A 15,303-nucleotide genomic window follows, 5' to 3' on the forward strand; every position below is an offset into this window, starting at 1 on the left:
TACCAAATTATTACCAACAGTCTCATTTAGTTTTGCATTCTGATGAAATAAGTCGGGAGTAAGTTTGTTCTCTTTATCAGTAGGTACTTAACCAAACACTATACTCTTCACAATAATTTAGGAGAACTGGAATTTATCCTGATGACATTCTCCTCCTATTTGCAAAGCCACAAAAACAGTTGATTTTAAAATTAAAAGAACTGATGAGAGACAGCAACTGAGGTGGTGAAGTTTTTGCAAAATTTAGTTTAGACTTAACTCAGCTGTTTTGGGCTTTCTTGTGCAGTCCCTTTAAAGTATGTAAATAAGCAGTTAACCCCTTCATGACAGCAGGGAGAGAACTAGTATATACTGCAACAAAAACTTACAGTGAAATGCAAAGCTACACCTTTGTAAGGCCACTGATTTACAGTTACACTCTTATTACCTACTGTTTAGGTCTTCACCCTGTGTGTAAAATAAATAAATAAAATCTGTTTTGTATTTTGATATCATATATTCCGAGCTGCCATGATGTCATTTTAAATATTTTGCTTTTGTATTGGTGAATAACTTTACAAATAAATTACATAATCCCTCTAAAGGCCTCCTTTGGCATTTGAGCTATCATTATTTAGTTATCAGGGTTTGTTGTTGTTGTTGTTTTAATACTGACTTGCCATAACTCATGCTTCCTAACAACACTGGCTGCCAGGTCACAGATGAACGCATTAAGCTGCCTTACACTGAACCAGACCACTGGTCCATCAAGGTCAGTATTGTCTACCCAGACTGGCAGTGGTTCTCCAGGGTCTTAGGCAGAAAGCTTTCATACCACCTGCTAGTACCTGACTAACTGGAGATGCCAGGGACTGAACCTGGGACCTTCTGCATGCCAAGCCGATGCTCTGCCACTGAGCCATGCCCCCACCACAATGCTTAACTGGGAAATCATCATGTTACTGGTTCTGCCCATATTGTTCAGACATCACTGGCAGTCACCCTGACTCTGCACTGCTGCACATAACATCTGTACCAAGCCCAGACTCACAGTGCAATCTCCATAAGGTAAGAAATCCTAATGCAATTCTCAGGCTGCACAGACATATTAGAGTTGGGGGATGCAGTGTCTCAGCACCAGGCTCTTTCAGATTCTGGTAGCACTGTCCATCTGTCAGAACTACTGATGTACTTTGAGGCTCTGTTCCACTCAAAACCCCACTCAGACATAAAAGAATCCCTACGCAAAGGATTCAGAGTGCGTTTAGCACGCATTTGTATCCGATCCTTTAATTGGGTAATAATAGTTATGATAATACCAGCAATTTCATGATGAGAAAATATTCCCAAACTGTTAAGCCTGTTGCTAAGGGTGGGATTTGCAGTATCCACTTAAACCTAAAACATTTGCTGTAATTTTAAAGAAAACTGATTGCATTGCTTCAAGATAATGAAGTGCTTTGTGTCCTATTCTTCAAGCCTACACAAAGATATGCATCCATATTATTGTATGGCTGCACCATTCCCCTTGCCCAACATCCCCATTGTCATATTTTCAGGAAATATCTACCTTTCTCCCCCATATTGATTTCTGTTCCTGCAGTATTTTTTTTTAAATAGCTGCGATTCAGTCATTCCCAAGCTGCATGCCACAAGCAAGGCTGAAGTGTGGCTTTAGAAATTAAGCCACTGTTTTGGACACATCCACCTCTCTATGCTGGTCACCGCAAAAAGGTCGTGTGCACCCTTAGTCCCTTCCTCTGCCAATACATGAGAGGTGACATCATCCTGAAAGAGGGGACAAGGATAATCCAGGCCAGGGGTCCCCAGCTCTTTGAAGCCTGTGGGCACATTTGGAAATCTGACAGACACAGCCTTAGGGCTGCCAAGTCTCGTTGAATCGTGGCGGGGGATCGTCATTCTTTACAGGAGCTCTGCTGCGGGGGACAGCAACAGGCGTTGCACTGCCGTCACCAGGATGTGACGCTACACATCGCTCTGGCAAAGGGGCTGTTTGGAGTCCCGTTGCCAGAGCGACGCGTAGCATCACATCCTGGCGACGGCAGTGCAATGCCTGTTGCCGTCCCCCACGGCAGAGCTCCTGTAAAGAATGACGACAGCATGGTAGGCAAAGCAACAAAATGGCTGCCACAAAATGGCTGCTGCAGGAGGTGGACCCAGCCACAAAATTATTGCCACAGCTTACCTTCAGCAGCACAGTGCAGATCCTTGTGCTGTGGTGACAGCTACTGCTGAAGGAACATTTTAAAAATCTGCACAGCCAATCACATCTGCAATAGTCAACCAGAAGACTTGCTGGACAAAAGCCCTATCTGGCCCTGCCCACTTCCTAAAAACATCTGGCAGGCATGAAAAAAGGTGGTGACAGGTGCCATTATGCCCAGGGACACCACATTGGGGACCCACAATCCAGGCTACCTGATCTGACCTATTTTACATCTTACAAGCGTGGAAGAATTATGGAACCACGGCACAGAATGCACAGTCCACATCCTTGAGATAAGGCCAAAAGTGCAATAAAATAGAATACTGGGAGGCAGCACTACCCACTGGTTTAGCTCACACCCTCTTCACCAGTAATGAACAAGGAGAAATGTTTCTAAAATGCCCTAGCAAGTCATCACTTAACAAGAAGAAGAAGAAGAAGAACAAATTGGATTTATACCCCGCCCTTCACTACCCAAAGGTGTCTCAGAGCGGCTTACAAACTCCTTTCCCTTCCCCTCCCCACAACAGACACCCTGTGAGGTAGGTGGGGCTGAGAGAGCTCTGACAGAATCTGCTCTTTTTCAAGAACAGCTCTTATCAGAACTATGGCTTGCCCGAAGTCATCCAGCCACGTGCAAGTGGAGGAGTGGGGAATCAAACCCGGTTCTCCCAGATTAGAGTCCATGCACTTAACCACTACACCAAACTGGCTCTCAGGGTGAACAATACACTTAGGGTGAACAATACAATGCAAGGTAAACCCATTGATATGAACCATATTAACCATACTTTACATTTGGAGCTGAGTTTAATAAATTTTATCGCATTTTGATGGTTTTAAAAATATGTTATTCATTATCGACTGTTGTAAATCTTCCAAGGTACAGACCCTAATACAATAAAATACATTATATTATAATTTCAAGTGAAAAACCAATGAAGAACATCTCATACTCCCACATTTTTCCTTTGGCCTTCCTCTATATGTTTATAACTATGAAAGAACAGAACCTTTGGAAACTGCCTGCATCTTGTGGGCCCCATGGGGCCTAGAATGTCTGCAGGCAAAATAAACATGGACCACCTGATTTTGGGATAAAAGAGGCCACAGCTTTATTGATTACGCTGTAGGAGGATTGGTGCAGCACAGGAATGGATGCTGAATCAGGCGAACCTCCTGCCGCATGATGAACCCAGCACCCCCAGCCTGCTTGCTGGGGTGCTACCAGGGAGTGTTGACCACCAGGGAGTCGTGAGGGCACTGGCCGCTGCATGGTTTCATTTGCCAACTGGTGGTGAGAGCCCCACCAACAGCCCGCAAGCTGGGCATGCCACTGAGTTGGCACTACCTCCTGACCCCGTAAGGGGGTCTCCAGAACCATGGGATGCAGGCACACAGGCACCGCTTTCCTAACCAAAAGGATCTGTCCCATGCCCCAACTGCCCAAAGCTGTGTCAGTCATGCACAAGGAGAAACACAATCACGGTAAGTGACAACCGAATTATAGGGAAGGAGGGTGGGAAAGCCACGTCAATCCAAGGGCAAAGGATTGAGTGGCCCTGCAATACATAGGGAAGGGGCAGGCAGGTGAGTCTCCCAGGATGACACCCACCCACTAGCCCACCTGACCAAGGCAGCTCCAGATGCCAGCCTCCCACCGCTGGCCACAGCCTCCTACCTGGCCACGCAGTGAGGCCTGATGGATGCCGGATGCAGGGCTGGCTGACCTCCCTGTTCCCAAAGCCCTCAGGGCCACAAAAGTGGTGACAGGGTAAGTCCGAGCTGCATCTTTTTAAAAAAAAATAGAGAGGAGAAAACCACATTCAAAGAGTTACTTTTGCACAGAACTGGATGACAGTCAAAGCTGCCTCTTGCTTCCTTGGAGTCATATATACTGTAATCGGTTTGAGGTGTTTTTTTTAACATTTGTTAAGCTATGACAATGAAGAGGGCTGACGTGTGACAACATTCATTTAATGATACTACAACTCAAATGTTATGCTCTTGTCAAGCCTGAGTTCCTGTTCCCAACAATATGTTTTTAATTTAGCATTAGGAAATTTTGATAGAGTATGTAATACAGCTTCCAATCCCCAGCATCCATTGCATCCCAGTAACTCCCCATCCCTGTAAAAGCATTGATCTCCAAATATATATTGTGTGTTAATGTCCCACCAACTTGCTTCTGAATTACAGTGACCCTATGAATTATTGATCTCCAAAACATCCTCCCATTAACAGCTTTGCTCTGATCTTGCACACCGAAGGCCGTGGCTTCTTTTATTGAGTCCATCCATCTCATGTCGGGTCTTCTTCTTTTCCTGCTGCCTTCAACTTGTCCTAGCATTTTTGTCTTTTCCAGTAAGTCTTGACTTCTCATAATGTGACCAAAGTATGACAGCCTCCATTTAGTCATCTTAGCTTCTAGGAAGAATTCAGGCTTGATTTGATCTAGAACTGTCCATGGTTTCATAAGCTCTTCTCTAACTACATATTTCAAATTAATCAATTTTCTTGTCCAACTTTCACATCCATATATAGTAATGGACAATTCCATAGTATGAATTATCTTGATCTTGGTCTCCATAGACACTGCTTTACACTTAAGGATCTTTTCTAGTTCCTTCATGTCTGCCCCTCCAAGTCTCAATCTCCTTCAATTTCTTAGTCATGATTTCCCTTTTGGTTGATGATTGAGCCAAGGAATATAAAATCTTTAACAATTTAAATCTCTATATCATCAGTCTTAAAGTTGTATGATTCCTCTTTAGCACTTTCTCCTTTAACATTCATCAGTAGTCATTTCAAGTCTACTTTCTGCCTCTAATGTGACATCATCTTCATATCTCAAATTATTAATGTTCTTTCTACCAGTTTTCACTTCATCATCTTAGTCTAGTACAGCTTTCCCTATGATATGTTCTATATATAGACTGAACAGATAGGGAGATAAAATATATCCTTGTCTGACACTTTTACCAATTGGGTACCATTCGGTTTCTCCATATTCTGTCCTAACAGTAGCCTCTTGTCCAGAATACACATTAGCATCAAAACAATCAGTTCAGATGTTGTGAAACATTTACTTCTTTTAAAGCCATCCATAACTATTCATGATCCACACATTGAAAGTTTTGTTGTAATCTATAAAACAGTAACTGATTTTCTTCTGAAATTTTCTGGTATGCTCTAATGTGCCACTTTGTTTTCTGAATCCAGCCTGCATTTCCCATTCCATATATGATAAGAGTCTTTGTTGTAAAATTTTGAGCATTACTTTGCTTGCATGGGAAATGAATGCAATGATCTGGTGGTTGCTGCAATCTTTGATATCTTCTTTTTTTTCAGAGTTGGAATGTAGATTGAGATTTTCAGTCTATGTGCTATTGTTTTGTTTCCCATATTTGTTGGCATATTCTTGTTAAGATTATGATTAACTCAGTTTCTGTAGCTTGAAATAGCTCTATTGATACCCCATCTGCTCCTAGTGATTTGTTTCTCCCGATTGCTTTGAGTGCAAATTTCACTTTACTTTCTAATATTGGAGGTTCTTCATCAAAAGATTCTTCTTCGAAGGGATTTGTTATCCTTTCATCTCTTCTGTATAGTTCTTCAGTGTTTTCTTTATTTTGTCCTTATCAAATAATGCATTTTTCCATGTTGATCTTTCAGCATCCCTAGCTGCTGTTTAAATTTCCCTTTGATTTCTTGGATCTTGAGGAAATCTCCCCCCCCCCTTGGCTATTCTCTTCTATTTCTTTGCACTTACTATAATAGTGCTCTTTGTCTCTTCATGTGCAATATCTCTAAGAACAACTCACAGTTCTCCTAGTTCATGTTTAATTGAACTTAGTAATGTAAATCTGTTCTTTACATGTTCTTTAAAATCTTCAAGAATGTTATTTATATTTTTGCACTATGATTGTTTTTATTCAGCGTCATTCTGATTTTTTATATTAACAATTCATGGTTTGCACCACAATCATCTCCTGGTGTGTTTTAGCAGGCAGATTAGAGCTTCTCCCTCTTCTGCTTCTGATTATGTAATCTATATGATTTCTGTATTGGCCATCTAGTGATGTTCATGTATACAGTTGTCAGTTTGGTTGCCTGAAGCATGTATTTGCAATGATCAAATTGTTAGTCTTCACAAATGCCCATAAGGTGCTCTCCTGCTTCATTTTTTAAATCCTAGTCTAAATTTTCCAACAATATTTTACTCAGTCGTGTTTCCTGCTTTTGCATGCCAGTCACCTATGATTATCAGCATATCTTGTTTAGGTGTATGATCTATTTCTTCCTGGACAGTTCTAGAAAAGCTTTTAGTTTCTTCCTCTTAAGTGTCTATAGTTGGGGCATAAAGTTGAATAATGGTTATATTGCCAGCCCTTCCACAAAGTCACTGATATTATTTGATTAGACTTACATTAATGCCCCTGATTGCTTGTGCTATATCTCACCTCACTTTTAGAGTAAAACCATTTCTTCTGAAGTAGTCATTTCCAGAGCAAAACATTTCATAAATTTCTGCCTGAAAATGTCCTAGTCCAGTCCACTTTAGTTCACTCACACCCAGGATTACAAATGTTTAAACGTTCTACTTCTCATTTTACAATTTTGCGCATACTTTTAGTTATACTTCTCACATTCAATGTTCTGATTACACCTTGGACTTTCTTTTTGAATCTATTCACATAGCAGCTTTAATCCAGTTGCATCATTAAGCACTCTTTGTACTTGTCCTCTGCACAGCCCCAACAGCTGAGTGCCTTCTGACCTGGGGGTTCTGTCTTTCATTTTGGGTTATCTCATCATAGGGTGTTTGGGGTATGAGATTATTAGAATGTGGCTTACCATTGCCTTCTTCTATGCAGTACTAGCCAGGGTTAGCTGACGTGTCACTGCCATTGTCTATGAAAGATTCTCTGCCAGTGTCACCTTCCACTACCACTGCTGACCAGTAGCTAACCTTCAAGGAGTCCTCTACCTCCATCACCACTGGAATTGTCAATCTCTTCTGCTGATGTGACCATTGATTCCTGAAAGGGGTATGCATCTTTGTCCAGTGCCTAGGCTTTGACCATTCTGTCTTGAATGACTCTGCTAGGAGTTTAAACTCTTGACTGAGTCTAAACTCCTGTCAGAATTGCTTTTAGCTCCACTTGCACATTCAGCACCCCTTACCATGTTAAGGTGTGCATTCAAGAGGAAGTCAAATATATCACATAAAGATGAAAGAGATGAGTGAAGGCATTTTCGTTTTAATCTTTATTTAATAAATGTCTAACATATCACATAAAAATTAAAATGAAAACACCTTCACTTATCTCTCATCATGATATGACATCTAGAAAATCAAGAATTAACTACAAGATGCTTGATTTCCTATATCCTACACCTCTTTACTAAGGAAGGTTTGAAGACTTCCTCCAGCTTACAGCAGGAGAGCAACTTAAGTTGGAGGAAGACTAGGCTGGAGGCACTTTGTCCAGCCTAACGTAGGGCCCTATCCACTGAATTATGATTTTGTACTTATTTATCAATGGAACTTTAGTCATACTCCCCTTGAATGAGTTTTAAGAAGTTGCCATTCTGTATCTTAAAATCCAGTTTTGATTTTCAGTCACATTGCTCAATAAAACGTAAAGCTGCCTTCAGTTCATATGCTTTAAAATAAATCTTTTCTTCCACAGATAATTATTATATCATGGGAGCCGCGGTCTTGCTGCAGGGTTGCATCAGTGCTTAGTTCTTGTGGCCCTTTCTTACACGACCAGGGAAATGCTGATTGCCACTTTGGGGTCAAGAAGCAATTTTTCTCCAGGCCAGCTTTGGCTGGAGATCCTGGAGGCTTTTTATAATCTTCTGTGTATGGAACAGTGGTCACTGGAGGTGTGGAGGGGGAGGCATGTGTGAATTTCCTGCATTGTGCAGGGGGTGGACTAGATGACCCTGGAGGTCCCTTCCAACTCTATGATTCTATCTCCGTGGCTCCATCCCAAGCTTGTCCTGATATTGTGAGGAGTCACATGGGAGGGATGGGTACATTAGGGCCAAGCTATGCTGACATCAATAACCTGATGGGGCCCTGATGTTAGTATGATTCTTCCATGTGATCCTGTTCTTTCTCCATGGTTTCTAGTGTACAATAGAACCATGGAGGAGTGGTTAGCCACATACGCTACATTACAATAGGATCTCAGTCTTCAGAGGTTTGTTGAGATACTGACACCAAGCATTAATTCCCAGCTGTTACTGCTCATTTTCTATCACCTAGTAATTTAAGTAACAGTGTCTTCAGAATTATTCTCATTAACATGGGGGAAGCATTCACATACTTTTATAGTACTGTTCCAAGGAAGGACATTTGGTAGCCTAATCATTTTCTTGGAGGTCAAGATTCAACCATAGAAATCTTACTGCAGGCATCAATGGAAGAAATAGCTTGCAACAATAAAAGGGGTAATGTCTGAGATTCAAGCAAACTGTCAAGCAAGAAAATAAAAACTCGATAAAAACCAGCTGCTAATTTATAGTTCCTGCAGAAGACAGGTAGCTGGGGGCAAGGAATATATAAGCAAATGTCAAAATTGCTGGAGCCGATCTAAATTTGGCAAACAGTCTGTAACCTTTGCTTGACTCCTGGTTATTGCAGATGACGTTAGTTAAAGAGCCCATCACAAATGAGATGACAATGGAAGGTCAAATGCAGTGGTTCAAGAACAGCTTTAGCCTTTTCCTCACATGATTGAGAAAAGATTTCAATTTTTCAACTATCAGTGTTTGCAACAAGCCCAACCCATTTATCTCTCCATTCCCATCTGAGAGAAAATTTATAATTAAAATTTCATAAATCAGAATAATGTTTCCTTAATTTCAAAAAATCTCTCAGTTTCCTTTGTTTCCCCATATAATGCCCTGAAGACTGACGATCAAAACTGCTCTGAACAATGGGGGAAGCAATACAACCACAATCAAAGAATTAGTCATGCACCAAAAAACCTTAGGAAGAATTCCACCACAAGCTCCATTTTTCTCAACCCAAACAACATAAGGGATTTTAAAAACCGCCAGAACTACTAAACAGAGAGGCTGAGAACAACATTAATATTCCTTGTTTTGCCTGGGTCAAACCGGATGAGCTATTGGAAGATTGGCAGAAAGATCTCCAGCAACTGATGTGGATTGGGATAGTAGCATGTGTATCAGGAGGAGAGATAACCCTTTCACCCTGTAGTTTCTCCCCCTCTGATGTCAAACAGACCCCTGGAAATGCTATGTATACTCCTGGTAAAAATGTACAGGCAAAATAGAGACAACATTTGTGGTGCATGAACCAGTTCCTGGTCTGGATGAAAGACTGTAGGATATAAATGTCTAAAACAAACAAACAATTTACCAATAAGAAATGTGCTTGAGAACCATTCACAGGGTTCAATCCAGCCAGTTTTTTTCACTCAGTCTCACCCAACTCTCTTCTCTACTACAGCCCCTGTCCCATGTGGATTTTCTCCATGCAGACGCCATGATCCCCAGTGTAGCCATTTTGGATAGAGGATTCCTGCCTCCTTTTGTCACCAGCAGAAAAGCTGGTTGGATCCAACCCACAGATCTTCAAATCTGGTATATCTTTGTTCCTTATCTTAATCTATCTTTCCTTATTTTTCAACCCACAGTGCATTACACAGGCTGTATCAAACTAATATATATTAACTGAATGGTGGAGAAAGCAATAACCTTAATACAACCACATCTCAATCAAAATATTAGTCATGCACACACACACAAAAACCCTTAGAAAGAATCTCATCACAAGCTCCATTTTGTTCCTCTCTGCACGTTAGGGCTTCACACCTAGAAGACTGGACACTTCTATTCCAATGGATTCCACATCTATTTCCTAATTTCCCCACATTTACACCCCTACCTTAAAAGAAACTCTTGCTCCAAGTTGAAGTAGTTCAGGTTGAAGTCTAGTTGCTGTTTGAGTTAATTGAGAATCTTTGCTAAGGATAAGTTTCCCCTTCCCTAAAATATTGTCCCAGATCCCTCAATAACCTCTGTATTCCTTTTAAACCTTTAAATCAGGTCTCTGTTTCTTTTCCTGCTAGCTGAAACTCACTACCCGCAGTTACCTCTTAAGTTAAAAAAAAATCTTGGTTTTCTACTCCCAGCACAAAAGCACAAGCTAATTCCCCATGTCTGTTTGAATGCATGTTTGTGGGGGTGTAGTAACACTCCTCCGCTTCTCAGACATCTTTTGCTTCCTCTGAGAGCCAATGTGGTGTAGTAGTTAAGAGCAGCAGGACTAATCTGGAGAACCAGGTTTGATTCCTCACTTCTCTACATGAAGCCTGACTGGGTGACCTTGGCTCAATCACAGTTCTCTCAGAGCTCTCTCAGCCCCACCTACCTCACAGGGTGTCTGATGTGGGGAGAGGAACGGAAGGTGATTGTAAGCTGCTATGAGACTTTTTTGGGTAGAGAAAAGCGGGGTATCAAACCCAACTCTTCTTCTCCTCCTCCTTTCACTTCTCCCTTGCCTTACAAGCTTACTTCCTAGTTTTTGCTGTTCATAACCTGGGCATTTGTAACTTTGGGACATACTGTATTGGACTGTGGACCATGGCATGTATCCTACCTTAGGCTCGAGGAAGTTCCTCCAGCATTTCCAGTTGTCCTCCAGCCTCTCTTTTGTTGGAGAAAAAGCCACTTAAGGTGAAGTACGTTTCCTTAGGCTGGAGGCTTAGGCTTCAGACTTTGCTCAGTAGAGTGATAGGATACATGCCCGTGAATTTAAACACTGACAGTGATAACACTGTAATATATTTTAATTGACTGATTATGCTGGTTTAAAAAAAATTATGAGATGGGATCCAGCAAAAGTCATGACTACATCCCACTGATATCAACAGTACTTGTCACAATTCCATTGCTTTTTAATGAGACTTAGTCACAACTTTTACAAGATTGCACCCAAGAACCAAGTCTTTAATTCACTGACAGTCATAATAATGACATATGTGGTAATCTGAATGGGGTAGGTGGAGCTGCCAGCCAGTCAGGCAGCCGGCATACTGAAGCAGTCTCCAGCTCGAGTTTGTTGACTTGTGTTTGTGGCTGGAGACCAATTGAGAAGCTGTGTTCTGTACCTGAGCTGGGAAGAGGCTGCCAGCCACATATGGTCAAAAAAGTCTCAATTTATCATGACATCAATCAGGGAAATGTGGTTCATGCAGAACATACCACCCTTATAAAACATGAACAGGAAACAACTAATTATATATTTCTCAATCAACATTTGCGCTGCCAACCCCCCCCCCCCCCCCCCCATCACTGGGAAACTATGTTTCCTTGCAAAATGCACGATGATGTAAAGAATGTCTTGAATAGCAAAACAGTTACAGGTGCTGTCTTTTGGATCTTCCGGATATCTGGTTTGCTGATTCAGCCACCCCTGACATCCGCAAGCCGCATGGGGCCCATGTCGATCTCTCCTATCCCTTATAAAAATCCAGGGAAACAGAGGTCCAAATGGCAAATTGCTTAGGATTGCTGTGCAAATTTGTACATTCCCCCCACCCCCGGCACAAATTCCTGTGTTTCCAGTTTACTGCTAATTGTTTAATGAGCACTGCTGAACACTAATCTTTGAGCACAATCTAAAGCAGAATATTTGAATGTGCATTCAACAGGACCAAGGTTGCCTCTAATCTAGGCAACAATTGAACTAAATTGAGATGATTCTGAAAAATGGGAGAATATCACCCACCTCTTCCAGAGCAAGGTAAATGCGAGCTTCCTTGACATTTTCTCAAACTCTCTTCGGCTGATATGGGACAAGAACGGGGGTGTTCACACTTCTTCCCTACCCATCCTTCTTTACAGTCACATCTTCCACAGTTACACTGTCCATGGCCTTAACAGCAAAACAAAAACGTACATTTCAGTTCCAGTTCAGTTGCTCTCCAGCCCCTGATACGGGCTGATCACTGCTGCTTCCAGGTTTGCTCCCGCACTGCTCCTGATAATGGACCCATCTTCTACCCATTTACCTGATCAGTTGACAATATGACTATGCTGCAACACTTGTCCCACATGGGTTTTTGAAATTTTCTGCTAGTGTTGCATACAGACTGGCAACCCAGAAGTAGTACTGGAATGACTGCGAACCATTTCAAGTAAAATCCAAGTGGTGAGTTATACTGATAGGTTGAATAATGTATTTTATTGAACACATACACTATTTAAAATCCTGAGGGTAGAAATAGGGTGTTCTCATTTTGTGGCATATAAGCACCATGCAGCAGCACTATGGTATGGCATTTGTGTTGCCAAATTTAGATCTAGTCCTCGCTAAAATGGTAATCCTGTAATTGTGTTTAGACAGCAAGCGGGGGATCACATGATTGAATGATCCTTCATTTCCTGACCGGTTAATACCTGGGAGATTGGCATTGCTACCCTAAGCTGGTCTACTCAGAATCCTGAATCAGGTCTATTCAGTGGGGATAAACCCCCCCCCCCAAAAAAAAGTCTTCTGAGAATTGCACTTTGACTTGCTTAACTGAATCTGTGCCTTTGGACATACTCAGCTTCTACTATGACCAATGGGATGTAGAATTCTGATAGACCATAGGATTTTTTAATGCTAGATTAGAACATTCTAATGAAAACCCATTAGGGATTGGACAATAGTGTCCCCCCCCAAAAAAAAAAAGAACTGAAGATAACATCCATCGTAGACTGTGGTGTACATGTGCTTCTCTGTAGTGCTTCAGAAAAACCCCTGAAGTCGATTACATTAGAGACAGTAACAAGATAAAAATGGAGACAACTTTGACTTGCTGGGTAAAAAAGACAACTACAAATGTAGTATCATGTCCCATTTACCCAGCTTGTTCCTTCTTTTCTCCTTTTTCTTTCATTTTGATTTCTCATTTAATGTTTTTTGTTTCTAAATATGCTAACTGCAATATTAGCTTAATAACAATGCTGTCCTAAGCAGAGTTATATCCTTATAAGCCCAATGAAATCAATGGGCCTAAAAGGGTATAACTCTACTTAGGATAGGAGCTGCGGTGGCTCAAGTGGTTAAGACGCTGAACTGCAGGCTGTGGAAGGTCAGTAGTTCAGCGGTTCAAGCCCCGGGTGCCGCAAGACAGGGTGAGCTCCTGTCTCTAGTTCTAGCTCCTGCCAACCTAGCAGTTCGAAAGCAAGAAATTGCAAGTAGATAAATAGGGACCACTTCAGTGGGAAGGTAACAACGTTCCGTGCGCCTTGGTGTTTAGTCATGCCGGCCACATGACCACGGAAACGTCTTCGGACAGCGCTGGCTCTTCGGCTTTGAAACGGAGATGAGCACCGCAACCCTAGAGTCGGATTCGACTGGCTTTCGAGCAAGGGAACCTTTACCTTTACCTACTTAGGATGTATGTTACTGAAAAACTATGCTACATCTCAAATATACGAAAATACTGATTTTACACTTGTATTAACAGATCGACAGTAACTTTGATTTTACACTTGTGAAGATTATATATATATTAAAGTTGCTTTGTCACAGCAACTCTTTGAAACAAATTGTTTGTTCCCATCTGTGGGGGAAGGATGATATCAGGATAATAAGCCACTGGATTTATGACCTTTCCAAAATCCAAGCCTTTATTCATGGTCATTGCTGCTGAGGAGCCATAAAATGTTTGGTCAGATGAACCCTATTTGCCATTCTGGAACTGGGCTGGGTTCATTCTCTTACTGATCTCCCTCAAAGAGAATACTATGTAAATGAGACTGCCTGGCACAGATTTAATTCCAGCAATCAAAAACAGAGTTTACAATGCAGGTATGGGAAGAGCTATGTATGGAGAAAATACCATAGCCAACCCTGTATCATAGCAACAACCTCCCCACTCAACGCTATGATACTACCACCATCTAGGGATGCTCAAACACCCACCAGTTTGGCATGCATCCTGTTTACAAGTTGCGAACAGAGACCTGATTTTTCAACTATCGTTTTGATAGGTCAATCCTCCTTCTGTGCTCTCAAAACCTTTCTCCCAGCTGTCACTCTTTCCATCCACTATATCTCTCCTTTGCACTTTCTCATTTTAGGCCAAATCTATACATGCAGCAGTGGTCACAATGTGGTAATACAATGGGCTGTACCACTGTTAATTTGTTCTTGTTTTTATTAACGTCCCTTCCTGTAAAAAACTAGCACATTGAGGGAAAGGGTCGTACTCTGGTCTTCACCAGGCGGTGCTAATTTTCTTCTTTTAGAGAGTATTTAATACAAAAAGACATTCAAAAATGTAACTCCCCAATATGTAGTCAGAAGCGGCACAATCCATTCCATCACCATTTTACAACAGCTTTAGGGTTTTCAGGTTTACCTCAGTGGAAAGCAGCCAGTATACATTTACAATACAGGTTCAGAAAATTATAATGTGGCAGGATAGCATACTGTAACTAGAGTAATTTGTCTTTCAGTGACTCCCTGGTTTTGTAAAGAGTGTGACAAAGGCTTCTTTTTCTGCTGAGAAATTCATTAGGAGACAGCCACTCTTGTTATACATTAACTAGATACAACTGCTTTGCAAGAGAAAAACCACTCAGTAACATGAAAGGAAATCTCCAGAGAAACAAAAATCTCTAGAGAAAGCTCTCTCACTTTCTCTTTCTCTCTCTGTGAGGTAAAGACTTAGCAGCAGGACTTCCAGCCTCTGTTGAATGAAGTCTTTAAAATAACTGGAGGGATTCCACTTGGTTTCAGACAAGCACTTTATCTGTAAACAGGATTTTTATGATTCCCAGTTGGTTAATCTGGTGTACAGGATTCCCCCTATCTACAGTTCTGTCAATTAGTCAGAAGAAAGGTGTTGAGAAGTTTCCTTTAGGAGTACGTTTTTTAAAACCACCAGCTATAAAGTTCTTGTATCGTGACTTATGCTCAATAAACCCTGTGGGGTTTTGGCTGATGCTGAAAAAAGGACTCAGACAAAAAAAAGTACGCATTCATGTTATTAAGGGGAGGGGAATCAGCTATATCAAATGACAACTGTGGGGATCATCCATCTTGCAAAACAGAA

The 15,303-nt window shown here is 41.4% G+C and overlaps 1 protein-coding gene across 1 annotated transcript in view; it reads right to left on the reverse strand.

The window, feature by feature from the left end:
• Positions 1-15,303, reverse strand: part of ITGBL1 (integrin subunit beta like 1) — a 255,396-nt gene that overhangs the window by 92,130 nt on the left and 147,963 nt on the right. The window contains exon 7 of the mRNA XM_015423197.1: positions 11,982-12,128. Within this exon, the coding sequence (XP_015278683.1) occupies positions 11,982-12,128 (147 nt within the window). The remainder of the gene's footprint in view (positions 1-11,981; positions 12,129-15,303) is intronic.

This window comes from Gekko japonicus, unplaced genomic scaffold (assembly GCF_001447785.1).
Source record: "Gekko japonicus isolate JY-2015 unplaced genomic scaffold, Gekko_japonicus_V1.1 scaffold808, whole genome shotgun sequence".
NCBI classification, from domain to species: domain Eukaryota; kingdom Metazoa; phylum Chordata; class Lepidosauria; order Squamata; family Gekkonidae; genus Gekko; species Gekko japonicus.